This window comes from Cervus canadensis, chromosome X (genome assembly GCF_019320065.1).
Source record: "Cervus canadensis isolate Bull #8, Minnesota chromosome X, ASM1932006v1, whole genome shotgun sequence".
Classification (NCBI taxonomy): domain Eukaryota; kingdom Metazoa; phylum Chordata; class Mammalia; order Artiodactyla; family Cervidae; genus Cervus; species Cervus canadensis.
The window spans coordinates 109,965,062-109,992,740 of NC_057419.1; the positions used below are offsets into that span (position 1 = coordinate 109,965,062).

Genomic DNA, 27,679 nt, shown 5'->3' on the forward strand with positions numbered 1-27,679 from the left:
GCTCCAGTTTTATCCATCTCATTAGAACTGATTCAAATGAATTCTTTTTTAATGGCTGAGTAATATTCCATGGTGTATATGTACCACAGCTTCCTTATCCATTCGTCTGCTGATGGGCATCTAGGTTGCTTCCGTGTCCTGACTATTATAAATAGTGCTGCGATGAACATTGGGGTGCACGTGTCTCTTTCAGATCTGGTTTCCTCAGTGTGTATGCCCAGAAGTGGGATTGCTGGGTCATATGGCAGTTCTAATTCCAGTTTTTTAAGAAATCTCCACACTGTTCCATTATGCGCTGTACCAGTTGCATTCCCACAACAGTGTAAGAGGGTTCCTTTTCTCCACACCCTTCCAGCATTATTGCTTGTAGACTTTTGGATAGCAGCCATCCTGACTGGTGTGTAATGGTACCTCATTGTGGTTTTGATTTGCATTTCTCTGATAATGAGTGATGTTGAGCATCTTTTCATGTGTTTGTTAGCTATCTGTATGTCTTCTTTGGAGAAATGTCTGTTTAGTTCTTTGGCCCATTTTTTGATTGGGTCATTTATTTTTCTGGAGTTAAGCTGCAGGAGTTGCTTGTATATTTTTGAGATTAATCCTTTGTCTGTTGCTTCATTTGCTATTATTTTCTGCCAATCTGAGGGCTGTCTTTTCACCTTGCTTATAGTTTCCTTTGTTGTGCAAAAGCTTTTAAGTTTCATTAGGTCCCATTTGTTTAGTTTTGCTTTTATTTCCAATATTCTGGGAGGTGGGTCATAGAGGATCCTGGTGTAATTTATGTCAGAGAATGTTTTGCCTTATGTTCTCCTCTAGGAGTTTTATAGTTTCTGGTCTTACATTTAGATCTTTAATCCATTTTGAGTTTATTTTTGTGTATGGTGTTAGAAAGTGTTCTAGTTTCATTCTTTTACAAGTGGTTGAACAGTTTTCCCAGCACCACTTGTTAAAGAGGTTGTCTTTTTTCCATTGTATATCCTTGCCTCCTTTGTCGAAGATAAGGTGTCCATAGGTTCGTGGATTTATCTCTGGGCTTTCTATTCTGTTCCATTGGTCTATATTTCTGTCTTTGTGCCAGTACCACACTGTCTTGATGACTGTGGCTTTGTAGTAGAGTCTGAAGTCAGGCAGGTTGATTCCTCCAGTTCCATTCTTCTTTCTCAAGATTACTTTGGCTATTCGAGGTTTTTTGTATTTCCATACAAATTGTGAAATTCTTTGGTCTAGTTCTGTGAAAAATACCGTTGGTAGCTTGATAGGGATTGCATTGAATCTATAGATTGCTTTGGGTAGAATAGCCATTTTGACAATATTGATTCTTCCAATCCATGAACACGGTATGTTTCTCCATCTGTTTGTGTCCTCTTTGATTTCTTTCATCAGTGTTTTATAGTTTTCTCTGTATAGGTCTTTTGTTTCTTTAGGTAGATATACTCCAAGTATTTTATTCTTTTTGTTGCAATGGTGAATGGTAATTGTTTCCTTAATTCTCTTTCTGTTTTCTCATTGTTAGTGTATAGGAATGCAAGGGATTTCTGTGTGTTAATTTTATATCCTGAAACTTTACTATATTCATTGATTGGCCCAGTAATTTCTGGTAGTGTCTTTAGGTTTTCTATGTAGAGTATCATGTCATCTGCAAACAGTGAGAGTTTCACTTCTTCTTTTCCTATCTGGATTCCTTTTACTTCTTTTTCTGCTCTGATTGCTGTGGCCAACACTTCCAAAACTATGTTGAATAGTATGGTGAGAGTGGGCACCCTTGTCTTGTTCCTGATTTCAGGGGAAATGCTTTTCAATTTTTCACCTTGAGGGTAATGCTTGCTGTGGGTTTGTCATATATAAGCTTTTATTATGTTGAGGTGTGTTCCTTCTATTCCTGCTTTCTGGAGAGTTTTAATCATAAATGGATGTTGAATTTTGTCAAAGGCTTTCTCTGCATCTATTGAGATAATCATACGGTTTTTATCTTTCAATTTGTTAATGTGGTGTATTACATTGATTGATTTGAGGATATTAAAGAATCCTTGCATTCCTGGGATAAAGCCCACTTGGTCGTGGTGTATGATTTTTTTAATATGTTGTTGGATTCTGTTTGCTAAAATTTTGTTAAGGATTTTTGCATCTATGTTCATCAGTGATATTGACCTGTGGTTTTCTTTTTTTGTGGCATCTTTGTCTGGTTTTGGAGTTAGGATGATGGTGGCCTCATAGAGTGAGTTTGGAAGTTTACCTTCTTCTGCAATTTTCTGGAAGAGTTTGAGTAAGATAGGTGTTAGCTTTTCTCTAAATTTTGGGTATTATGTTTAAAGCCAATGTATGGCTAGACTTAAGAACCACTGGTCTATGACTAAGGGATAAATTCAAGTGTGCCAATATGTGGAATGGATGGAGAGGTGAGCTGTGTTTTAGAAACTGTGCTAGCTTTCATGATGACTGTCTTGTGTTGCATTCTCCGTTTTCCCTCAGTTCTTATTGAGTCACTGGTCTAGAGACAATTGAGAAACAAATTATACTTCCAGCAGCTTTTGTTTGTTTATGACTAGCAAAGGCATAGGATTTTAATCTGGTACTAGTTGAATAACAGTACCATTTTACTCTAGGTTTTTGCCATTGTTGTTGTTGAAGATTTACTTATCCCTCTTATTTTTTGCTCTGTATGGACCTTTCTCTAGTCACGGTGAGTGGAGGCTCCCCTCTAGTCGCAGCATGTGGGACTGCTCGTTGGGGTGGCCCCTCATGTTGGGGGCACAGGCTGCAGGGTCAGAGGTAAGTGGTTGGGATGTGTGGGCTCGGTAGTTATGGTGCCCGGGCCTAGCTGCTCTGCAGGGTGTGGGTTCTTCACGGACCAGGGAGCAAACCTGCGTGCCCTGCATCGGCAGGCAGTTTCTCAACCACTGGACCATCAGGGAAGCCCTACTCTGATGTTCACTGAGAGACTATGTCTTGAATAAATTATTGGAGTTTTTTGTTTGTTTGTTTGTTTTTTAACACAGGATTCAGTTTATAATTCAGGAGTAAAAAGGGTGATTTTTATCATAAATTAGAAAATTAAATTGACTTCTATGTTAATTCATACACTATAAGTATACTTTTAAATATTTTCCACCCTTTTAATTGTAGTGTGTATGATATCTCATTAAAATAGAATTGGTGCCAACTCATTTCAATTTTAATAAATGCCATTCCTAAGGACATTTGCATGGGAAGCACTTCAACACAGGATGGACTCCTAATTAAAATTCATTACAAAGTGGCAGGAATCATACACTCCCACTCTAGACTACATTGTGTGCCATCCAAACAGGATTTTTTTTTATAATTCCTACTTAGAGTTTCTCTCCCTTGGCTAAGGCACCTACATTATTCAAAATCACAGGAGCTAAAACCACTGTTTTAACACTACATTGGCAGAAGTGGAAAATTACAATGAATTTACACATACAGTCAGCTTTGCCATTTTTATGTGAACCAAGCAGCATTAGAGTTGAAACAAATTCTACCAGAAATTGCAGGTTCATTAGATTTTTAGGTTGACAGACATGGAAAAGTCATCTATTTCACCCCACCCCAGCCCCAGTCCTCAGGCAGCTCCAAACTTCAACCCGCCTGACCTGAGGAGACTTTGCCCTTTTTTGAAAAATCCTCAGGAGCATACCTTCTACAACTTATCTCAGGCTCCGATTCCCTCATCTAACAATGATCATTGTCTGGATCTCCCATCCCCTCTCTCCCTCCCCAAACCTGCACAGCAATTTCAATCCATTTTTTCCTATTTACTGGAGATAGAGGTCACTTGAAAGAAATCAGAGATGAAGTATAGGGAAAGCTCTTAGTAAAACTATAAATGCTATACAAATGCAAAATTCATAAAAATATCACGTGCCTGAAAAATTGCTTTATGCTTGTACCTTCCTTTTGTTCTTTGGAAAGTTATCTGCCACAGAAGAAAGTCGAAGACAATTCAGAATTGGGGTAGTGCTAGTTCAGTTTGGTTTTAAGTTAATCTGTGGCCACTGTTAACTGAGGAAAACAACCTGTACTGGCAGTGCAGGAAACATCCTGCTTCACTGTTCTGCCTCATTCCTCTTCCCCCTTTTCATTTGTTGAATGATCTGAGAACTGGCATGAAAAGTGGTTCTTGCTTATTTACTCTATAGCCACTTCTTGTGTGAAAAACTAGATAGCCATGTGACTATTAAATGAAAGAATTTAAATTGTAGTGTGTGTATGGACTTGACAATTTCTGGTCTGTTGTAGAGACTACAGTGGGACTGTAACTTGCAACAGAAAGCTAGGGAAGGGGAACAGAGTAAACTATACTTTTAAGAAGGTGTATTTACTTTTTGCAAAATGGGTATATGGGAAATGTAGTGCTCTTCTGTGTTCAGACCCTGTATATTACAGTTGCAAACAAAGTCAGTCCCTAAATCAAAATGTATATAGTTACCATTCTGGTAAAGGTATTGTTTACTTGTTTCCAGGAACTGTTTGAAAATTTACGTGTTAATCACTGACCCTTAGCATGCGAAGGACCTTGTACAGTCAGTTGTTGTAATGCCCTGTCTTGGGGCAGGCGGCTGAATAGCAATTGTCAAGCATTGATGACTTTGTGACTTTTTCCAGATTGCCATAGATTGAATTCCCACAAGCTCCCTTAACCCATACCAGAGTGTATTTCCAGTAGTTATCACTTATATACAGCCTAAATCTCTCCTACTTCAGTTTATCTCACTTTTCCAGTGATTCCCTATTGATTTTGGAGGCTGTACCCCGCTAGATAATTACTTAATAAACTTCAAATGAAGATGGTGAAGCAAGAGAAAGTGAAGTCGCTCAGTCATGTCTGACTCTTTGCGACCCCATGGACTGTAGCCTACCAGGCTCCTCCCTCCATTGGATCCAGGCAAGAGTACTGGAGTGGGTTGCCATTTCCTTCTCCAGGGGATCTTACCAACTCAGGGATCGAACCCGGGTCTCCCGCATTCCAGGCAGACGCGTTAACGTCTGAGTCACCAGGGAAGCCCACGGTGAAGCAAGAGGTCTTACCATATTTTAGGGTAATTTTTTTTTTCAATCTGAAAAATTATTTTCCCTATATCTGTTTGAGGTACAGAAATTCAGACTGGAATACACCAAAACATAGACATTTGGAAAACTTTGCAACCTCTAAGTAGTCTTGCTTAAAATGATATTTCAGGGGTAGAGAGTTATATTTTTGACCTTTAAATAGATCATTGAACAGAAATCTTTGTGGCTACTTACTTTAAAACATTTTAGGTTGTGGAATTATGCTCTTTTTTAAAAAATAAGGAAATATATAAGTGGATATTGGTTTCTATCATACTTTCTTTGACTTAAATAAATGGTTGTCTCAAACATGTAAAAACAGTGCCATCAAAAGAGACTATTCCATTTAGAAAGATAGTAACGACGATCCTATATGCAGGGCAGCAAAACAGACACAGATGTAAAGAACAGACTTGCGGACTCTGGGAGAAGGCGAGGGTGGGATGATTTGAGAGAATAGCATTGAAACATGTACATTAAAATCGATGACCAGTACAAATTCAATACATGAAGCAGGGCACCCAAACCCAGTACTCTGAGACAATCCAGAGGGATAGGGTGGAGAGGGAGGTGGGGGGGGTTCAGGATGGGGGGACACATGTGCACCTGTGGCTGATTCATGTTGGTTGATGTATGGCAAAACCCATCACGATATTGTAAAGTAGTTATACTCCAATTAAAATAAATAGATTAATTAAAAAACTTTAAAAAGAGACTATTCTAGATTTATATAAGAAAGTATATTACCCTGATTCAAGATGAGAAAACAGAGTGAAGCCTCAGTGAAGTAAAACTATGAGGTAAAAATGGACCTGAATCTTGTAGCTTCTAGATTCAATGAATCTACATTTTAAAAATACAGAATGGGCATTAGAGTTATATTGTGTGAAATGGGACTTTTTGACAATAAGTTCTGAGAGATCACAAAAGAATATCTTTCCTTGAAAAGCCAAAGAATTGCAACTTTTCTCTCTAGAAATAGTTGATCACTCCATTAATAGAGGCAGCCATTCTATATTCCTGTCTATAAGCAATTATTTTCAGTTTATAAGAATTTTGCATTCTGCTTTCTGCTGTCTGATAATGAAATTTGCAAGATTGTCTTCAACACTTCTTGTGTAATAAATTAAATATTCCCAATCTGACCTTTTCTAAATTAGTGTGTTGCTGTGACAGTAATGGTTGAGATCCTGTAGATGAAAGAAAATGCTTGGTGGTAAAAATACTGTTTCTCTAGGATACTTCAGTTTAAACATTTAGGATCGCAATGTTGGCCTCAGAGCAGTTGGCCTAAACAAAACTTAACAGTGGAGTTTGAATTTCCTAACAAGGTTTCTACTCTCCCTACTATTCTCTTTCTAGACAGTAGCCAAACATGCTTAGACACTTAGACAAGAATTCTTTGCTCGGTAGAAGCATGGAGAAATGTGATGAAAAACTGATCTGTTTTCCTTTCTCTTGGTCAGTGTGCTGGAGAAGAGAAGCGAGTTGGTACACGCACAGTATTTGTTGGCAATCATCCGGTTTCAGAAACTGAAGCATACATTGCACAAAAATTTTGTGATAATAGAATAGTTTCATCTAAGGTAAGTTGTTTTTTTAGCTCAATAGATGTTCATATAGTAAGCCAAATAACACTTATTTTTATTTATGCTGTAAGCTGAGACATTTATATATGCATTCCTGAATGCGCATTTGTACCAATCATAGACCAACTGTAGTAGTTACTCCACCAAAAGGCAGTTTCTTTAAAAGTATCACTTTGTCTCGTTATAGCTGCAAGAGTGTTTCCTTGCCCTCCATTATGATTCACCATGCCTGTTGATTATATGTATGACTTTAAGCCTTAAAGTGTGCTAAAAGTAGAATTATTTACTTGCCCAAAGCTTCCTGAATTGCCCTTGTATGGATGGACTGGGTTGTAAATAATTTACATTCTTCCAGAGGGTGTTTAGAGTGACATTTGTATCTCTTTCTGTTGCATTGCAGAGCTTCTCAAGTACACTCCTGGGTCCTAAAGGGTACATTCTGTTCTGTGCACTGCTTGAACAGTTAAGGGTTCAATCATGATAGCTGTGTTACCATTTGAATAATCATCTTACTTTATTTAGCATTGTGTAATGCTAAAAGAAGTGGCCTGAAGACCTGTTTAAATCCTGGTCTGATCATTTACTAGCTGTGTGACTTTGGGCAAATTAATCTCTCAGTCTGAATGTCCTCATTAGTGAAATGGAGCTTATGTTCCATACATGAAAGCATTCTTTATAACTCATAGTACCCAGTAGTCATCAGTCTACAAGTATTAGTTTGCTAATCTTTCCCCTTGACTGAGGAGGTTAGGTGCTAGGTACTAGGTGCTAGATGGCTGGCACCATCTAGAGACTGCTGTATCTTCTAGTATGGCACAGATCTTGGTAATTTTCCTCGCTTCCTCATGCAGCATAAGGTAGACCTCAAATGTTGGTGACAATTGGTTCATTGCATGTTGACAAACACCGAGGATCTGAAACACAAAGTTTTACCCTTACTTTGCAAATTTAACATTTTAATTTTCAAACATGTGATTTCTGTTTGGGTAGTGATATAATGCAGATAGATTGTACTTAGCTGGGAGAGTAGCATGTAAAATACGGACAGAATGATTGAAAACTGTGTTACCTAATGAGCAGATCCATTAGACTATAGAACACTCTGAGTTTAAATGTCTGTTTCTTGTTAATCTTTAACCTTGTGGCAGAAATTTATTGTCAGCTAGAAGTTTCTGTTACCTGTGCCCAAGATAGTGAATAGTTCTTTCACTGAAAATTGTGACTCACCCTTAGTATTCAAGAAAACAGTCAATAGTAGTCCTTTGGCTCAGAATCATGAACTTAATATAGAACTGAAACATCCTAAGAGATCCTCTTGTTCAACTCCCTGACTTTATAGATGGAGAAAGCAAACCCAGAGAACTCAAGTTAGTGCCATGGTCATGAAGCAGCATTAGTGATAAAGCCAGGAACAAGAACTGCTTTATAAGATATAGTGGCTCTGAATAAAGAGCTGTTTTCATATCATTGTGCTATTCGGGTTCCTCCCTCAGTTTTCTCTCCTTTACTTTCTAGGGAATTATTGTTTCCCGTAGTGCTTTATGTGGAAAATGGTAAAGTGGCACACTGGTAGTCAAGTGACTTTTCACTGAGGTGGTGACAATCCACTTGTTGTAATATACCATGTATTTTTGCATATTAAGGGAACATATAAAACTCAGTTAATTCTCAACTGTTTCTATATTTCATAGAATATTTTTCATATTTTAACTTTAGTTTTGCCAGTAGTCAAAATAATACAATAGGATATTATTTAAATAATAAGGAATTCATGGGCAAATACAAACTGGTTCTAAACATATTTGCATATACAGTATGTATGTATGTGTTTTAGAAACCACAGTAGTGAATGTGTCTACATTGATAGACTAACACATCGTTTTCTTTGTAGATATTTTATTTTTACAGTTTGTCTAGTTAACTGCTTGTTAACCGATCTGTTTTTCATAACAGGTATAGAGCAGGAAAAGAGGAATTGACAGTATACTGACTTCACAAAAAGAATGAAATTTTAGTTCAATAAATAGTTATAAGAGAACAGCATATAGTGTAGTGGTAAAGAGCTTCACCATTATAAACAGGAGAAATGTATTTGAAGTTAAACTTATATAACCTTCCTGTGTCCCCATTTTCTTATCTGTAAAATGGAACTATTAACTACTTATCTCACAGGATTGTGGTGCGGATAAAGAATTCACAGAAAACATTAAAGCACTGTGCTTGGCATGCAGTAACAACTCAGTAGATGGTAACTGCTATTATTTATGTTTTTGTGGTTATTATTATTATTACTGCAGTCCTAAGCAGTAGTATTGATTTCCTCAGTCTCCTGTGTTTCAAATATGCAGAGCGATTACTTTTAAAAAGAAGCCTTCAAGTCCAGTTTGGAGAGAAAAACGTTTCATAATTTGACTTTCTCTTCCTCACATTGCCCTTTGGCTGATGGTATTTGCACCAGAATCTTTTAATTGAAGAAATGTACACTTTTAATTGAAGAAATGTATAACACTTGTAGCAAGTGTTGATTTCCTTTCTAAACCATTCAATAATAAAAATAACTTTCTCAGTTGGCTGCCTTTTGTTTGTTTACAGATGCCATCAGTAATGTAATATCACTGGGAATAAGTCCTGTTAATACAGGAACACTGAAAATAACACTTTGATAAAAATTTAAGTTTTATTAACTTACAAAATTAGCAACCTTTTCTTCTTTGGGGATGCACAAATACTTCGTTTAGAAAAACTTGTTCTCTTTGGCCTTCCTACTTTAGTGCACTCAGCAGGGACCTTTGGGAATCACTAGAATTTTGTAGCTGGTACAAAACTTGGAAATCCCCTTCTGCAGCAAAAGAAACTAGATCTTTAAGATCTTAGGTTCCATCATTTTTCTCTGTTCTACATTTCTTTTTCATTTAAAACTTCTGAGCCTCATCTTGAGCCCTTCAGTGGGATAAGAATCAGGGAGCTCCTCCTAACTCTTTGAAGCTGTGCCCAAGGTTAAACTTAACTTCTCCTATGTGAAAGAATGTATTAAAGTTTCAAGACTAAAATTACACTAGCATTTTCTCTCATTTTAAAAATCAAAAGCATCAGTAGAATTTCTTAGACATGTCTTTGCATCTTATCAAACTCCCTGAAGGTGCCCTTTAAGCTAAAGTTACTAAATCCTAATGGTAGCACTGTCTTGGTAACTCCTTTTGCTGTTCTGAATTTATGGTAGAAAGAGTGATACTTTGAAAAAGCAGAAAGTTCTGCTTGACATTGGTAATGAAAATGAAAGTAGGCTGCTGTGATGCTCAAAATTGGATTTACTGCCTACATCAAGGAGAGTTGATAATCACGTGGATACAGTCATTTAGCAAAGTGAACAGTTATTCAACCTAGAGTTTTGCTTATTTACAACCAGATGCTTATTTACAACTAATCTTCAAGTATGGTTATTTTGTTACATCGCATTCAAATGCCAGTAGTAAGAAAAGTCTGTGCTCCTTCACAACCGGTTGTTGACTTTGCCACTTTACATAGTTAACTACTTCATTTTAGCTGTTATCCCTTTTCTCATGATGCACAGAAATATTAGAGCAAGTTATTTGGAGCTTTAGCTTTCCTATCAGCATTTTAAAGGCTAAATTGGAAAAATTTTGGACTTTGGGTAAAAATAAGTAGTGTTCTAAAGTTTCCTCTTGTTTAAAATTTTCAATTTAATAGATTCTCAAAACTGAGATTCCCTTCATACTCTCTCCTTTAAATTAGGAAAGTTATTTATCAAAGTTACAAGGTTTTGATTTCAAATTAAATTAGATGATAGATGTGTGAGGGAGTGACCCACAGTTGTTTCACTCAAAGGCCACAGTTGTGTACCAGTTGTTTAATTCACTGTAGAGAAAATGAAAATGCATTGCACATACTTGGGAAGCTGGCATTTTTCTGAAGAAACTTTTGAAGAAAGTGAAGTTGTTCAGTTGTGTCCGACTCTTTGCGACTCCATGGACTGTAGCCTACCAGGCTCCTCTGCTTATGGGGTTTTCCAGGCAAGGGCACTGGAGTGGGTTGCCATTTCCTTCTCCAGGGGATCTTCCCGACTCAGTGATTAAACCCCCGTCTCCCTCATTGCGTGCGGACGCTTTACCGTCTGAGCCACCAAGAAACTTTTAAAATGTGTTCTAGATGTCAGGGTTGCTTTTTTAGTTTAGGCTTACACATTAAGATAGTATAGAAGATCCACTTACTGACTTCTCTGAGAAAGAACTGACTTTTGACCAAAAAAGTGTCCATTTTCAACATCATGTATGAAACAAATGCTCTAAACATTTTCTTCCTGTGAATTAACATTATTTTTGGTTTGTAGCAACTGACTAAGTGTGAGAGTTCACTTTTTAGGTAAACAAGTCAATTTGAGTAACTTGGTATATGCAGCTTTCATTCCATTTCAGTTTTGATTAGAACACTATTTAAAAGTAGGCTTCTCTTAGTCTGCATTGAAATAATGTATGCTAGATTGCATTTGTATTATAACAGAGACAAGAAGTTTAATTTACTTTTTAGTTAGAGCAGTGGAGGAAATGGCCAAGACATAAGTTTCAGTCAACATTTCTTGTATACCTTCTACATGCTGAACACTGTTCTAGGCATGGAAGGGAAGGGAGCTTATGTTTATATGTTCTCTGACCTCTTAGTAGTTCATGATCTGATATAGGAAAGAAGAGGGCATGTAGTAATAGTTACCTATCAAGAGACTGACCAGAGTTCCTCAAGGAAGCAGTTCATTTAGGAAGTTAAAACAGAGGGAAACAGTGGGGGCCTAGAAACAACAACAAAAATGTTCCCTTTGACATGTTCACACCCCACGGAGGACTCTCACAGTCCCAATGTTTGTTTGTTTAATTTAAAACCCTTTACTTAAGGAACAGAAGGTCAACGAGCCAGAAGCTCAGCTGTTAGCCTGTTGGAGTTTAGTTTGTTGTTTTAGAAAATTGACCTTTAGTCATCAGGACAGTTAAGTGCTGATCTGAACTAGGGCAGCTTCAAAGTGACTGGACCTGTGGTTTTGATCCTTTTTCTTTTTGGTCACAAGCTGCCTTGGGAATCTGAAAACTGTGGACTGTCTTCTCCCAAGTGATACACATCCACACACAAGTATGCACTTCATGTCGAATGGGCTTCCCTGAGGCACTTCTATGAACCCTGGGAGAAGAACCTTCTAGGTTGGCTGTTGATTGTAATGCAGCTGCTTCACTGAATATATTTGCCTCCATTCATCTTTCTATTCTTGGAATTCCCTGAACCTTGGGCCTATACACCTTTTAAAGGGAGGTTAGTAGTGAAGCCCCATCTATTGTATCATGCTCTGCAACTTTGGCTTTTTCAGTCACCTTACCTAATGTAATGAATATTTTCTCACACATGGAGACCATGCAAGTATAAACTTAGATCTTTAGGTTAAGAAACATTTCTTTCTTTCTGGTTTCTGGTCTTTATTAAGACATCTAGAAAATCCAACTTTGGGTGATTTTTAAATGCCCTGGTCCTTGAGCTTAAGGTACCAGTGAGAAAGTCTTTGTGATTTGACAGCTGGCCCAAGAGTTTTCTCCTCTTGCCCGTGTACAATTTAGCACTGAAACCTTTACCCACTACCTGCTATCAAAGTACAAGGTTGGTATGTTGTTGATTAAAATGTAAGCTGTCTATGACCTAAGGTTATGTGTATACCAAGGCTGTCATGGAGGTGGAAAGCAGTGATAGGGACAGAATTTTATCTGTGATGATGATCAAGACTCCAAAACGTAGCACAGCCAGAAAAATTAATTTAATTAGTTCATTCATTCATCCAACTAATTTATTGAGTGTCTACTTTATGTCAGGCACTGTGCTAGGAGTTGGAGAAAAGTAATAAAAAGACTAGATGAATAGTCTGCCCTTTTAGATCTCAGTGCCTCTTGAGGGAGAAACTTTAATTAAAATATGTGCACACATAATTATTCACTGAAACATGTGATCCCAGGGAAGTATAGGGTGATGTGAGAGCAGATAACAGGGAACCTAATTTAGATTGGGCCAGAGAAAGCAAAGCTGAAGGACAGATGGCCCAGTTAGAATGCTCCAAGTGAAAACTTCATTCCTGCATAGTGTTTATATGCTATACCTCTAAGCACACACTTATTTGTCTGTGAGGTTTGGGTTTTAACAGACTTTCAAAGTATTGTGATAATCTGGAGTCTTTTTCAAGTTTCCTTTCTAATAATCTTTTTTTTCCTCCCATATAGTATACACTTTGGAATTTCCTCCCAAAGAATCTGTTTGAACAGTTTAGAAGAATTGCAAACTTTTATTTTCTTATCATTTTTCTTGTACAGGTAAGAGCTCCATTAGAAACTTCATCTCTTCAAGCAGATTTTCAATCCATTTCTAACCTTGAAATGCCCTGTGATTAAAAAGTTGTTTCATGGCTTATTATAATAACACTTTTTAAAGTACTAATATATTTTAAGCTTACTCAATTTTATATGTTTCTAAAGTAGATCTTTCACTAGAAAACTTACTGAGACTTTGTTACTTTTTTTAAACTTTCATGGATTTCATATCTTTGTTCATCTTAGATGGACATGCATTGTGTACTTTTATATACAGTGGTATATGTGAAAACTGAAAATAGTTCAAATTAATAGTTTCACTTTGTTAAGCACCAGTTTCAGTTTAATTGAAAATTTATCACTTATCTTCTTGATCACCAGTTTTGCTTTTCCTCATTTATTTACTTTAAGGATGAAATCCTTGTACGTTGGTTTGCTTCTCAGTGTTCCTACTAATGTTTTGTGTTTTAAATTTTAGACATTTTAAATTGCATCTTCCATCTTTCAGTCTATAAGCTATTAAAATCTTTCCCTTGCCAAAATTACCCTTTGAAAATTTTACTACATTAAAGGTATTTTTTTTCTCATTTCATTGTTTTAAGCGAAGCAAAAACATCCCAATAAAATTGCTCAAATGCCTTGCTGATCTTAAGTGCTTCTGTTTATCCACTTTGAATAAATAGTACTATAATTCAGTTTAGCCCTGCAAGTTAAAACCAGTCTGGGTTGTAATATGGGGAAGAACCAATTTCAGTCTTGAATGATGGGGCATTTGAGGTGGAGCTCCTCTAGATCAATGGTGAGATGTCTTACAGAATAGCATAGAATAAATAAACTGTGTAGAAGATTATACACACAGTCATTCCACTTGGCATGCAACACATTTCAGTTCAGTTTAGCAAGCACCTATGTGCCAGGCAGTGGTCCAGATAACAAAGATTTTAGCAGGTACAATAAAGATCAAGATTGCCTTTTCTACCCCAAAGGAATTTTACATTATAGCCAAAAAAGACAGTCATGTATCCACTCAATTTAATGTGGTAAATGTCGTAAAACTAGTATGAGCAAAATGCTGTGCAGACACAGTGGAAGTTATGATTTTTTTTTCCTACCCAAGAGAAGCTTGAGAAAACTTCAAAGAATAGGTGACTTTAAGACTTGAAAGATTAGAGCTTACGTGGTAAGGAATCCAGACTGATATCTCAGTGTGTGCAAGAAGGCACAGAGCTACGTAAAAGGAGAGTGACCCCATGATCCTCTTTCCCTCAAATCTAGTTCTCTTTCAGGATTTCCTGTTTCCATGAATGACAACATCTACCTAGCCATGTTAATCAGATACTTGGGAGACATTTTTAACCACCAGTTACAAGAAATTCCTTACCAGTGTTGCTTCCTAAATGCCTCTGGAACTTCTTTTTTATTTGCTGCTACCACCCTTGTCCAAGCCATCATCTCTTACCTGGATGAGTGTATTAGCCTCCTAAATGGACTCCCTCCCTCCACTTTTGTTCCCTTCCATTCCATTTTCCACAAAGCAATGAGAATGACCTTTTTGGAATGTGGTTCTGTTCACCTGACCTCTCCCTGCCTAAAAGCTTCAATTATTTTCCACTGTTTGTGAGATAAAGAATGAACTTTCGTCTGGAGAGCCCTGCTAGGTCTGGCCCCTGTCTCCCCTCCAGCCTCTTCTCACACCACATGCTTTTTTGCCGCTGGCTTCCTTTATTTTATCACAGGTGACACATGCCCTCCTCCCATAGAGACTTTCTATATGTGCCTCACTGCGCCTAGGAAGCCCCCTTCCATCTAGTTAACTTCTATATACTCTTCAAATCTGACTTGTTTTAATGTCTGGTTTTCACTATAAGTTGCCAGCTCTTATGAGGGCAGGAACTTTTCTCCATCTTGTTTTAAAAAAAGCAGCATCTCTAGAGCCTGGCTGATAATAGCACAAAGGCTGACAGAATGGTGCTCAACAGATAGATGGTAAATGAATGAATATATTTCAATCTAGGGGTTAGTCCAAGATGGCATGAAAACTAAGCCTAAATTTAGAACTATTTTCTTAAACTAATGGCTACATGGATTGCTTTTGTTTTAAGGAAAGTTAACACTCATGCTGCTACTGGGGTATGTTTTATTTACATTTTTGTCTGAAATGTTTGTAGCATGTAAATGCTGCATTATGTTAATGGCTTCTTCTCATTTTACTCTCAATTTACTTTCTTTACCTAGGTCACAGTAGACACACCAACTAGCCCAATTACCAGTGGACTTCCACTTTTTTTTGTTATAACTGTTACAGCCATCAAGCAGGTAAATTTCTAATTTACAATTATGCTTGCATTTCAGTCCTGTCTGACATGAGAATTTATATTTTGTTCTTATTGAAAACCCATTAAAATGGTTATAAGACACATCTTTAATTTCTTTGCTCCTTTCATCTTATTTTTTGGAGGGAGGAATATAACCCTAAAAGGAGAGTAGGTAGAAGGTACACCTCACTCAGGGAGTGGGAGATAAATTTGTAATATGCATTGCATTTTTCATTGTGCTATATCTGTCTGAAAAATTCCCATTCTTGTGGACTTTTTAAATTGCCACCTATAGCAGAGAACTCAAGAGTGCGTGTGTGTGTGCTAAGTCGCTTCAGTCACGTCCAACTCTTCGTGACCCCATGGACTGTAGCCCGCCAGGCTCCTCTGTCCATGGGATTCTCCAGGCAAGAGTACTGAAGTGGGTTGCCATTTCCTTCTCCGAACTCAAGAGTATAAATACTTTAATTTTGTTGTCTTTCCTGATGCTGCTGAAGGGGTGCTTTTGACAAATTCCCAATAAAATTGAAAATAGAAACAGGAAACGTGGTTAAGGAGTGGTTAACAATGTTTTTCCTGTACCAGAAGCTGACAGGTTACAAGGAGACTTTTAGACAGTACTTACCAAAGTCCTTTAGAAAGTGTCCTAAAGAATGTCCAAAATAAAGGTTTGCTTAACAATATTAACATGGTTACCTTTCTTCTTGAGTTTATCTGCTCTTCTATCTTGCCTACCCAGAACTGAAAGGATATTTTATCAAGTGTTTGGTTGCTAAATAAAGACTTTGGGAATGTTATTTCCCTGAAGCTGTTAAGATTATTTTCTTTAACATCATAATAGAATTGCTGCTCCCAAGAATAGCCTGTTTGGTTTTCAAAAAACTCTTATTGATTCATTTTACTCCCAATACTAGTTCATGTTGGGGCCTTTGTTTCCTCACTGACATCACTGAAAGTTCCCCTATGAAGTGATAGCCTAAGCATTGCCCTAAAGAAGGACAGGATAGGAATCAATATATATATAGCACCTGAGAGAAAAAGGGGAAGGCGATCAAGAGACTTTTCAAACAGTTATATTTGAAAAGGTACAGACCCTATTATAAGGAAAAAAAGCAAAGTGATGTTATAAAAAAGGAGATGGTGCTCAAACAAATGGAGTTCCTCCATTCTTACTTCTTTTGGCTTAAATTACTCTAGACCAAAGAAAGCCCAAAGGAAAATGAACTCATTACTTTTAACTCTAAAAAACGGACACCAATTTATGTTTTCTTTTGTCACCAAGTCAGTGGAGAAGTTTAACTGTTGATCTCTAAAACGTATCATAGATACTGTTGCAAAATAATCCTACTTGCTCTTTCTATTCTCTGTCTCTGGGAAGGAATTATATTTCCTCAGAGATGATCACTCCCAACAGTCTAATATGGAAGAATGTGTTAAAGTGATTTGCTCTATAAGAAAATAAAACCTGGAAAAAATTTCTTTCAAATTAAAAAGTAGAGAACATTAACATTAACTTGACTAAGAGCAGAATTAGAAAAATAAATCATAGTCCTTCACAACTGAAGAATATTAAGTCTCTATTACCTGTATTTTTATTAATGCTTATCTCTAGAATGGAGGAACCTTTTAATGCAATAAAGCTTTTTACCTAAGAAATATTTTGAAAGCATATTTTTGTTTTTGCTGCAAAAATTTACAATGTTTGTCTCTTTATTCTGCATTGAAAGTAATATTATAAGTACAGGTATCTGCTGTGACTCAGAGAAGGGGTTGTAGAAATTTATTAACAACTTTACTTCATTATGTGAGTTTGACTATGTCCTTATTTTTATTCTTCTAGGGATATGAGGATTGGCTGAGGCACAGGGCTGACAATGAAGTCAATAAGAGCACTGTTTACATTATTGAAAATGCAAAGCGAGTGAAAAAAGAGAGTGAAAAAATCAAGGTATTAAGTTTTGTAGTACATTCTTTTTTTTTAATTATAGTGAGAACACATCATTTTAAAATGTGCAATTCAGTGGCATTTCATACATTCTCAGTGCTGTGCAGCCATCACCACTGTCTAGTTACAGAACATTCTCACTGCCCCAAAAGGTAAACCCCTATAGCCATTAAGTAGTCATCCTGCATTCCTCCCTCACCAGGCCCTGGCAACCACTAATCTTCTTTCTGTCTCAATGGGTTTACCTATTGTAGGTATTTCAAATAAATGGAATCATATACTATGTGGCCTTTATGTCTGCATTCTCTTGCTTGTTGCTATCTTCTTGAGGTTCATTCATCTTGTGGCATGTGTCATTACTTCATTCCTTTTGATGATTGAATAATACTCCATAATATAGCCATACCACATTTTGTTTATCCAATCATCAATTGATGGACATTTGTATTCTTTCTACCTTTGAGCTATTAGGGGGCTTCCCAGGTGGCTCAGATGGTAACATGTCTGCCTGCAATGCAGGAGACCCAGGTTCGATTCCTGGGTCGGGAATATCCCCTGGAGAAGGAAATGGCAACCCACTCCAGGACTCTTGCCTGGAAAATTCCATGGACAGAGAAGCCTGGCGGGCTACAGTCCATGGGATTGCAAAGAGTTGGACACGACTGGGTGACTTCACTTGAACTGTTAGGATTGTTGGTGATATGAATATTCATGTACAAGTTTTTGTTTCAAACACCTCTTTCCCATTCTTTTGGGTATATACCTAGGAGTGGAATTGCTAGGTCATGTGGTGATTCTAGTTTTTATGAATCACCAAACTGTCTTCCACAGCAGCCATATGCCATTTTATATTCCACCACCATATATGATAGTTGTATTGTTTTTTTAATATCTCAGTTTCATTTTTTATTCAAATTAGCCATTGATTGTTATTATACAATAAGATTCCTGTTGATAAAATTTTTGACTTGTCCAAATCAAATAGTAGTTTTTGTACTTAGCAAATTTTATTTTAATTAATGTAAACTTTAGTCTTTAGAGCAGCAAAACTGAACAGAAATTATGGAGTTCACATACAGTCCTTTTTCCTACACAGGTACAACCTTCCTCACAATCAGTACACCCCACCAGAGTGGCATATTTGTTATAATCAGTGAACCTCCAATGACGTATCATTATCACCCACAGTGATAGTCCACAGTTTAGGTTAGTTTTCACTCTTGGTCTTGTATGTTCAGTGAGTCTGAACAAATGTATAAGGACATGTCTCAACCATTACAGTATTATACAGAATCATTTCACTGCCCTAAATATCCTCTGTGCTTAGCCTATTCATCCCTCCCTCCAACCCCTGGTCACCACTCCTCCTTTTACTGTCTCCATAGTTTTGCATTTTTCTTAGGGTCATGTGGTTAAAATCATACAGTATATAGCTTTTTCAAGTTGGCTTTTTTCACTTAGTAACATGCATTTGAGTTTTCTCCATCTTTTCATGGTTTGATAGCTCATTTCTTTTTAGCACTAAATAATATTTCATTGTCTAGATGTACCAATTTATTTAATAGTCACTCACTTACTGAAGGACATCATGGTTGCTTCCATGTTTTGGCCATTACAAATAAAACTATTATAAACATCTATATGCAGGTCTTTGTGTGAACATAAGATTTCAGTTCATTTTGGTAAAAAACAAAGAGTGTGATCTGGATCATATGGTAACAGTGTGTTTAGTTTTGTAAGAAACTTCCAGACTATCTCCAACATAGCTACCCATTTTGCATTTCCCATAAGCAGTAAATGAGAGTTCTGTTGCTCCATATCCTGGCCAGCATTTGTTGTCAGTATTCTAGATTTTGCCCATTCTAAAGACTGTATAGTGATATCTCATTTTGGTCTTAATTTGCAATTCCCTAATGACATATGGTGTTGAATATAATTCCATATGCTTACTTGCATTTGAATATCTTCTTTGGTGAGGTGTCTATTAGGTCTTTTCCCCAATTTTTTAATCAGATTTCTCATTTTCATATTGTGAAAATTGATAACAGTCCTTTTGGTATATTTTGGATAATAGTCCTTTATCAGATGTGTCTTTTACAAATATTATATCCTAGTCCTAAGGTATTGCTTATTTTTACTTTATTGTGTTATTGGGATAAAAAATAACAGAAAAATAAATGATTGTCCTTCACAATTAAAGAATATTAAGGCTCTAATGCCTGTGTTTTTATTAATACTTATCTATGTTGTTGTTCATTCGCTAAGTTGTGCCCAACTCTTTGTGACCCCATGAACTGCAGCACACTAGGCTTCCCTGTCCTTCACTATCTCCTGGAGTTTGCTCAGACTCATGTGTATTGAGTCAGTGATGCCATCCAACCATTTCATCCTCTGTCACCCCCTTCTCCTCCTGCCCTCAATCTGTCCCAGCATCTGAGTCTTTTCCAATGAGTCAGCTCATCACATCAGTTGGCCAAGGTATTGGAGCTTCAGCTTTAGCATCAGTCCTTCCAATGAATATTCAGGACTGATTTCCTTTAGGATACTGGTTTGATCTTCTTGCTGTCCAAGGGATTCTAAACAGTCTTCTCCAGCACCACAGTTTAAAAGCATCAATTCTTCGGCACTCAGCCTTCTTGATGGTCCAGCTCTCACATCCATACATGACTACTGGAAAAACCTTAGCTTTGACTCTACAGGCCTTTGTCAGCAAAGTGATGTCTCTGCTTTTTAATATGCTGTCTAGGTTTGTCATAGCTTTTCTTCCAAGGAGCAAGCATCTTTTAATTTTGTGGCTGCAGTCACCATCTGCAGTGATTTTGGAGCCCAAGAAAATAAAGTCTGCCACTGTTTCCACTGTTTGCCCATCTATTTGCCATGAAGTGTTGGGACTGGATGTCATGATCTTCATTTTTTGAATGTTGAGTTTTAAACCAGCTTTTTCACTCTCCTTTTTCACCTTCATCAAGAGGCTCTTCAGTTCTCTCCACTTTATGCCATTAGAGTGGTATCATCTGCACATCTGAGGTTGTTGATATTTCTCCAGGCAGTTTTGATTCCAGCTTGTGCTTCATCCAGCTCAGCATTTCACATGATGTACTCTGCATATAAGTTAACTAAGCAGGGTGACAATATAGAGCCTTGATGTACTCCTTTTCCAATTTTGAACCAGTCCATTGTTCCATCATGTCTGGTTCTAACTGTTGCTTCTTGACCTGCATACAGGTTTCTCAGGAGACAGGTAAGGTGGTCTCTTATTCCCATCTCTTGAAGAATTTTCCACGGTTTGTTGTGATCCACACAATCAAAGCCTTCAGCATAGTCAATGAAGCAGAAGTAGATGTTTCTCTGGAATTCCCTTGCTTTTTCTGTGATCCAACAGATGTTGTCAATGTGATCTCTGGTTCCTCTGCCTTTTCTAAATCTAGCTTGTATGTCTGGAAGTTCTCAATTCATGTAGTGCTAAAGCCTAGCATGAAGGTTTTTGAGCATTACCTTGCTAGCAAGTGAAATGAGTGCAATCTGCTTATCTATAGAATGGTGGGACCTTAACACTAAATTTACCATTTTAACTATTTTTTAAGTATACAGTTCAGTAGTGTTAAGTATTCACATTGTTGTACAACAGATCTCTAGAACCTTTTCATTTTATAGCACTGAAACTCTATATCCACTAAACACTTATTCACCCTGCCTCTAGCCCTTGGTAAACACTTTTCTGTTGCTGTTACTTGGACTACCTTAGAGAGATACTTCCGGTGATAGGAAATGTATAGTATCTGTCCTTTTGTGACTGGTTTATTTCCCTTAGTATAATGTCTTCATATGACAGGATTTCCCATTTTTTAAAGCTACATAATACTCCATTGTATGTATATACTACACTTTGTTAATTCATCAGTTGATGGATGTTTGGCTTGCTTCCACCTTTTGGCTATGTGAATAATGCTGCAATGAACAAAGGTGTGCAAATAGCTCAAGTTCTTGCTTTGAGTTATGTTAGATATATACTCAGAAGTAGAATTTCTAGATTGTATTGTAATTCTGTTTTTAATTTGTGGAGGAACCTCCATACTGTTTTCCATAATGGATGTACCATTTTACCTTAGCGCCTAGAGTACACAAGGCTTTCAACTTCTCCTGGTCCTCTTGAGGACTTGTTAGTTTCTGTTCTTTTGATAGTGGGCATCCTGATTGATAAAGTGGTATCTCATTGTGGTTTGCATTTGCATTTTCCTAATGATCGGTGACACTGAGCATCATTTCATGTGCCTGTTGACTGTTGTGATCTTCTTTGGAGAAATGTCTGTTCAAGTCCTTGTGTTAAGTGTTAATCGCTCAGTCGTGTCTGACTCTTTGTGTCCCCCTGGACTATAGCCCACCAGACTCCTCTGTCCATAGAATTTTCCAGGCAAGAATACTGGAGTGGCTTGCCATTTGCTTCTCCAGGGAATCTTCCTTACCCAGGGATCAAACCCAGGTCTCCTGCATTGTGGGCAGACCCTTTACCGTCTGAGCCACCAGGGAAGCAAGTCCTTGACCCAATTTTTAATTGGGGTATTTGTTTGTTATTGAGTTATGGTGGTTCCTTATATATTCTGGATATTAACTCCTCGTCAGCTATATGATTGGCAGATATTTTCTCCTATTCTGTAGGTTGCCTTTTCACTATTGATTGTTTTCTTTGATCATGTATTCTCATTTTCTACTTTTGGTTTTTATCCTGTGCTTTTGGTGTCATATCTAAGAAGTCATTGCCAAGTCCGATGTCCTGAAGCTTTTTCTCCATATTCTTCTAGGAGTCTGGTAGGATCAAGTCTGACATTTAGATCTTTCATTCTTTTCGTGTTAATTTTTGTATATGATCTAAGGTGAGAATCCAACTCTATTAATACTTTTGTAAGTAGATACCCAGTTTTCCCAAAACCGTTTGTTGAAGAAACTCTCATTCCCTATTGAATAGTCTTGGTACCCTTGTTGAAAGTCATTTGACGTTATGTGCAAGTTTATTTCTAGGCTTTCAATTCATTATCTTATGTATCTGCCTTTATGCCAGTCTTAATCACCATTGCTTTGTAATATGTAGGGGGAAATTTGGGAATGCAAGACCTCCAAATTCGTTTCTCCTTTTCAAGATCATTTTTGAAGATCTTTCCAAGCTCTCATGGTGCCTTGAGATTTCATATGAATGTCAGGGTTTTTTTTTTTTTCCCTATTTCTGAAACAAATGCCATTGGTATTTTGATAGGAAGTCCACTGAGTCTGTAGATCACTTTGGATAGTATACACATTTTAACAGTACTAAGTGTTTCAATCTATGAACTTGAAATGTGTTTCCATTTGTTTTGTATTCTTTGATTTCTTTTAGCAGTGCTTTTGTAACTGTCAGTGTCCAACACTTTAAGTTTGTTCCTAAGTGTTTTATCATTTTTGATGCTATTGTAAATGATAGTGTTTTCTTGATTTCCTTTTTGGACTGGTCATTGTTAATGTATAGGCGTGCATCTGATTTTTGAGTGTTGATTTTAGTTCCTGCAACTTTGCTGAATTAATTTGTTCTAACATTTTTTGGTGACATTTTTAGAGTTTTTTTACATATAATATCATGTCATCTGCAAATAAGGATAATTTTACTTCTTTCCCAATTTGTATACCTTTTTTGTTTCTTGTCTAATTGTTCTATCCAGAACTTCTAGTACAATGATTGATAATAGTTCTGGAGTGGACATCCTTGCTTTGTTTCTGATCTTAGAGATAAAGGTTTTAGTCTTTGCCTATTTAGTGTGATATTAGCTGTGGACTTTTATTAGGTTGTGATCATTTACTTGTCTTCCTATTTTATTATATATTTTTATCATGAAAGAGTGTTGAATTATGCTAAATGTCTTTTGTTCATTAACTGAGATGATCATGCAAAACATTGTTTATATGCTGCATTATATTGATTGATTTTCATATATATTCTTGGATCCCAATAATAAATTTTATTTGGTCATAGAGCATGATCATTTTAATGTTACTGATTTTTGATTTGTTAGTATTTTAAGATTTTTTTGTATCATTATTTGTTGAGGAAATTGGTATGTAGTTTTCTTGCAGTGCCTTTTTCTGGTGATAATATCAGGGTAATGCTGGTCTCAGAATAAGTTTGGAGGTGTTCCTACCTCTTTGATTCTTTAGAAGGATTAGGAAGGATTGTTATTTCTTCTTCAAATGCTTGGTAGCATTCTCCAGTGAAGTCATCTAATCCTGGGCTTATCTTTTGGGTGAGATTTTTGATTCCTACTTCAGTCTTCTCACTAGTTTTGGATCTGCTCAGATTTTTTTATTTCTCAGTGATTCACCTTTGGTAGGTTGTATGTTTCTAGGTACTTATCAATTGGCATGTAATTATAGTAGTCTCGTATAATCATATAATTTTTATTTCTCTGGCGTCAGTTGTGATTTCCTCTTTTTTTAGATGTTTGAGTCTTTTTTTTTTTTGGTTGTAGCTAAGGGTTTGTCAATTATGTTAATCTTCCAAAAATGTTTGTCAATTTTGTGTTATTGTTAAAAGAATGTTTCTATATGAATATGAATTAAAATATGAAAGTTAATGGAAACCAAATTCTTCAGCGCAAGGGAAGAAGATGTGTGGAACAGAATGGTTCAGGGCTGTGGTATGAGTTCATACAAAATGATACTCTCCTCTATTGTTTTATCAATTATTATCACCGCTTAATTATTAATACCCAGAATTTCAAGCTTAATTCTCCATATCCCCAGCAATAAGTAAACAATCTTACACCTTTTTATAATAATGATGGGAGGAAGGCCACAGACTGGGAGGGTTACCCAAGTTTGACATATACTGTATTTCTCCCACTCTTTTTTCTATTTTCCACATCCCAGAAGGGAGGGCCTTGTGATGAACTGGAGTGGTTAGGATCTGAAGTTTCCAAACCATTAGTAGAAACTCAACTTTTTGTTCATATAAGAACCAAAGGCAGCATAAATGATTCATAGAATTAAATCTGTTGCTCCCAGGTTATGAAGTGAAATTGCAAAGCAAATAAAGTGTCCCACTTTTCTCTCCTTTTCTCTCATTTCCTCTTTCTGTTTTTGCTGTCACCCCCACTGCCTTAGAAGGACCCCCATCTTCCACCTTTTCTCACTAGGCTACTTATCTTTGGCTGACCTCAGCCAGGTATATTCTCAATTACATTAGTTGATGCTGTTGTGTGAAATGCTGTTTGATTGAGTCCTTTCTGGAGTATTTGTGTTAGAAAGAGATGCCTGTAAACTGAAAGTGTCTGAGTGATGGCTTGGCTGGGGAGTGTGGGCATTCTTGTTGAACAGGAGAGTGACTTGTTCTGTATCCTCAGTGCATTGGGTATTTTTTAAAGGGTTTCAAAGCTAGGGAGTGACTTGATCTTACTCTTTTAAAAAAGGCAACTTTGAAGATTAAGCAAAGTAGTTAGTGTGTGCCCAGTCGCTAAGTCGTGTCCGACTCTTTTGCAACCCTAAGGACTGTAGTCATCCATGCTCCTCTGTCCATGGAATTCTCCAGGCATGAATACTGGAGTGGGTTGCCATGTCCTCTTCCAGGGGATCTTCCTGACCCAGGGATCAAACCCATGTCTCTTTCATTGGTGGGCTGATTCTTTACCATAGTGCCACCTGGAAAGCCCAAGCAAAGTAGAGGCATGAGCAAAAGTAGAATGAGGGAAACCTGTTAGGTGGTTACTGCTGTATAAGCAAAATGTAAGCTTATATAGGGTGATAGTAGAAGAGATAATAACAATAAAAATAGAAATATTTGTTAACATTTATATGTTACATAAATATGCCAGGCACTTGCTTCTACATTCTGTTAATTCATTAATCCTTACTTTGCAACAGTCCTATGAAATAGGTACTTTTGTTATCCCCTGTTTGCTGATGATGAAACTGAGGCATAGGGAGGTTACAAAACTTGTCCATAACTTATAAGTGGGAAAGCTGGGATTTGAACTGAAGGAAGTCTGGGTGTGGCGTCCATGCTGTAAGCACAACTTTGTCCCTCCTATTGCGTGATCAAGCTAAATGGATCTATTCAGGATATTTATTGTAGATAAAATCTGGACTTACTGATGTATTCCATGGAGAGAGTGAGAAAAAGAGCAAAAAAGAATAAAGATAGCCTCCTTGATTTTGCCCTGAGCAACTAGTTGTATTAAGTAATGCTGTTAAACAAAATGCTGGTGCTATTAAATAAGTTGGAAAGGACTGGGAGAAGAATAGGTTTGGGCCATGTTCATTTTGAGATTCCTATTAGATAGCCAGATGGAATTGTCAAGCCTGGAGCTCAGATGAGATGTTTTAGGTAGAAATAGAAATTTGGATGGAATCATGTAAAACATGATGAAACACAAGCTGGAATCAAGATTGCCAGGAGAAATATCAGTAACCTCAGATACGCAGATGACACCACCCTTATGGCAGAAAGCAAACAAGAATTAAAGAGCCCCTTGATAAAAGTGAAAGAGGGGAGTGAGAAAGTTGGCTTAAAACTCAACATTCAGAAAACTAAGATCATGACGTCTGGTCCCATCACTTCATGGCAAATAGATGGGGAAACAGTGATAATAGTGACAGGCTTTATTTTGGGGGGCTCCAAAATCACTGCAGATGGTGACTGTGGCCATGAAATTAAAAGACGCTTACTCCTTGGAAGGAAAGTTATGACCAACCTAGACAGCATATTAAAAAGCAGAGACATTACTTTGTCAACAAAGGTCCGTCTAGTCAACGCTATGGTTTTTCCGGTAGTCATGTATGGATGTGAGAGTTGGACTATAAAGAAAGCTGAGCGCCAAAGAATTGATGCTTTTGAACTGTGGTGTTGGAGAAGACTGCAAAGAGATCCAACCAGTCCACCTTAAAGGAGGTCAGTCCTGAATGTTCATTGGAAGGACTGATGCTGAAGCTGAAACTCCAATACTTTGGCCACCTGATGTAAAGAACTGACTCATTTGAAAAGACCCTGATGCTGGGAAAGATTGAAGGCAGGAGGAGAAGGGGACAACAGAGGATGAAATGGTTGGATAGCATCACTGACTCAATGGACATGAGTTTGAGTAAACCCCGGGAGTTGGTGATGGACAGGGAGGCCTGGCATGCTGCAGTCCATGAGGTCGCAAAGAGTCAGACATGACTGAGCAACTGAACTGATGTAAAACATAGAGAAGAGGAGCAGGCCTTGAGGAATTCCAGTGGAAAAGCATAGTTATTTATAAGGGAAAGAGTATGGGTTTTGGCATTGGAAATATTGGAAGAGTTTCTTCAGTTTTACTGATTTCTTTTGTCATATCCAGTCTGCTGATAAGCCCATTGAAGGAAATCTTTATCTCTCATGCCATGCTTTTTATTTCTCACTTTTCTATTTGCTTTTTTTTTTTTAAGTTTCCATCTTGATGCCCAAATTCTTCATCTGCACATGTATGTTATCTGTGTTTTCCAATAAATACTTACTTTTTTTTGGTCGAGGCATGAGGGATCTCAGTACCTCAACCAGTGGTCGAACCCATGCCCCCTGCATTGGGAATGCACAGTCTTAACCACTGGACCACCAGAAAATCCCTCCAGTAAATACATTGGTATTTTACTCATAGCTAATTTTCTGTCCCTGTTTCTTAATTCTAAAATCTGATGATAGGTCATTTTTCTCTTGGTTTTGTGCATCTCATGTTTTTAATTGAATTCTGGACAGTGCACGAAAAAGAATGCTAGAGATCGAGGCAGGTAACCTGTATTTCTGGCCTGCAGTGGTCATACCTCTTCTGTCAGCCAGTCCGTCAGTGTTGGGGATTGAGTCAGTCTGGTCAGGAGTTGGCTGGCTTTGGATTTTGCTGTAGATGTTGATGCTTTCAGCAGGTCCTACATTCCTGAGACACAGTGGATGCCTCTCTGTGTGCCCTTTCTCCTCCCCCAGTGGTAAATTATGCTTTCTTGTTATTCTTTGCAGGGTTCCTGATGGGATCAGAGTGGTTTCTTGATTCTCCTACTCTGTTTCATTATTAGGCAGCCTTTTTGCACCTTTGCCTCAGGGTAGAACTTTCAGCACTCTTCCCTGGTCTCCACCCCAACCTCCCGTGGCAGCTGAACTTTGCCTTTTATTAGTACCAGGTCCTCAATATGAGGGTGTTTCCTGTCCATCCCCAGCAGTAGATGGCTTTGTTCTACCTCTCCACTAGCAGTAGTTACATGTCCCTGAGACCCTGCCAGGGAGGATTTCTTGCCTTGCTCTTGGACACAGGTGGCTTTTGCACCCTATGAGAGAAGGGTCCACGGTTGCAGTCAAACCTGTATGCCTGTACCTTTCTCGTGAGCACCCAGTGGATGCTCAGAGAGAAGAACTGATGTGTGCTTATGGTCTCCTCTTTTTTCTGA

General features: G+C 37.5%; 1 protein-coding gene across 1 annotated transcript in view; it reads left to right on the forward strand.

The window, feature by feature from the left end:
- The window catches only part of ATP11C (ATPase phospholipid transporting 11C), a 167,097-nt gene that overhangs the window by 66,573 nt on the left and 72,845 nt on the right, over window positions 1-27,679 (forward strand). Inside the window, exons 2-5 of the mRNA XM_043458449.1 lie at window positions 6,537-6,656; window positions 12,923-13,012; window positions 15,245-15,325; window positions 17,165-17,272. Of these exons, the coding sequence (XP_043314384.1) occupies window positions 6,537-6,656; window positions 12,923-13,012; window positions 15,245-15,325; window positions 17,165-17,272 (399 nt within the window). The remainder of the gene's footprint in view (window positions 1-6,536; window positions 6,657-12,922; window positions 13,013-15,244; window positions 15,326-17,164; window positions 17,273-27,679) is intronic.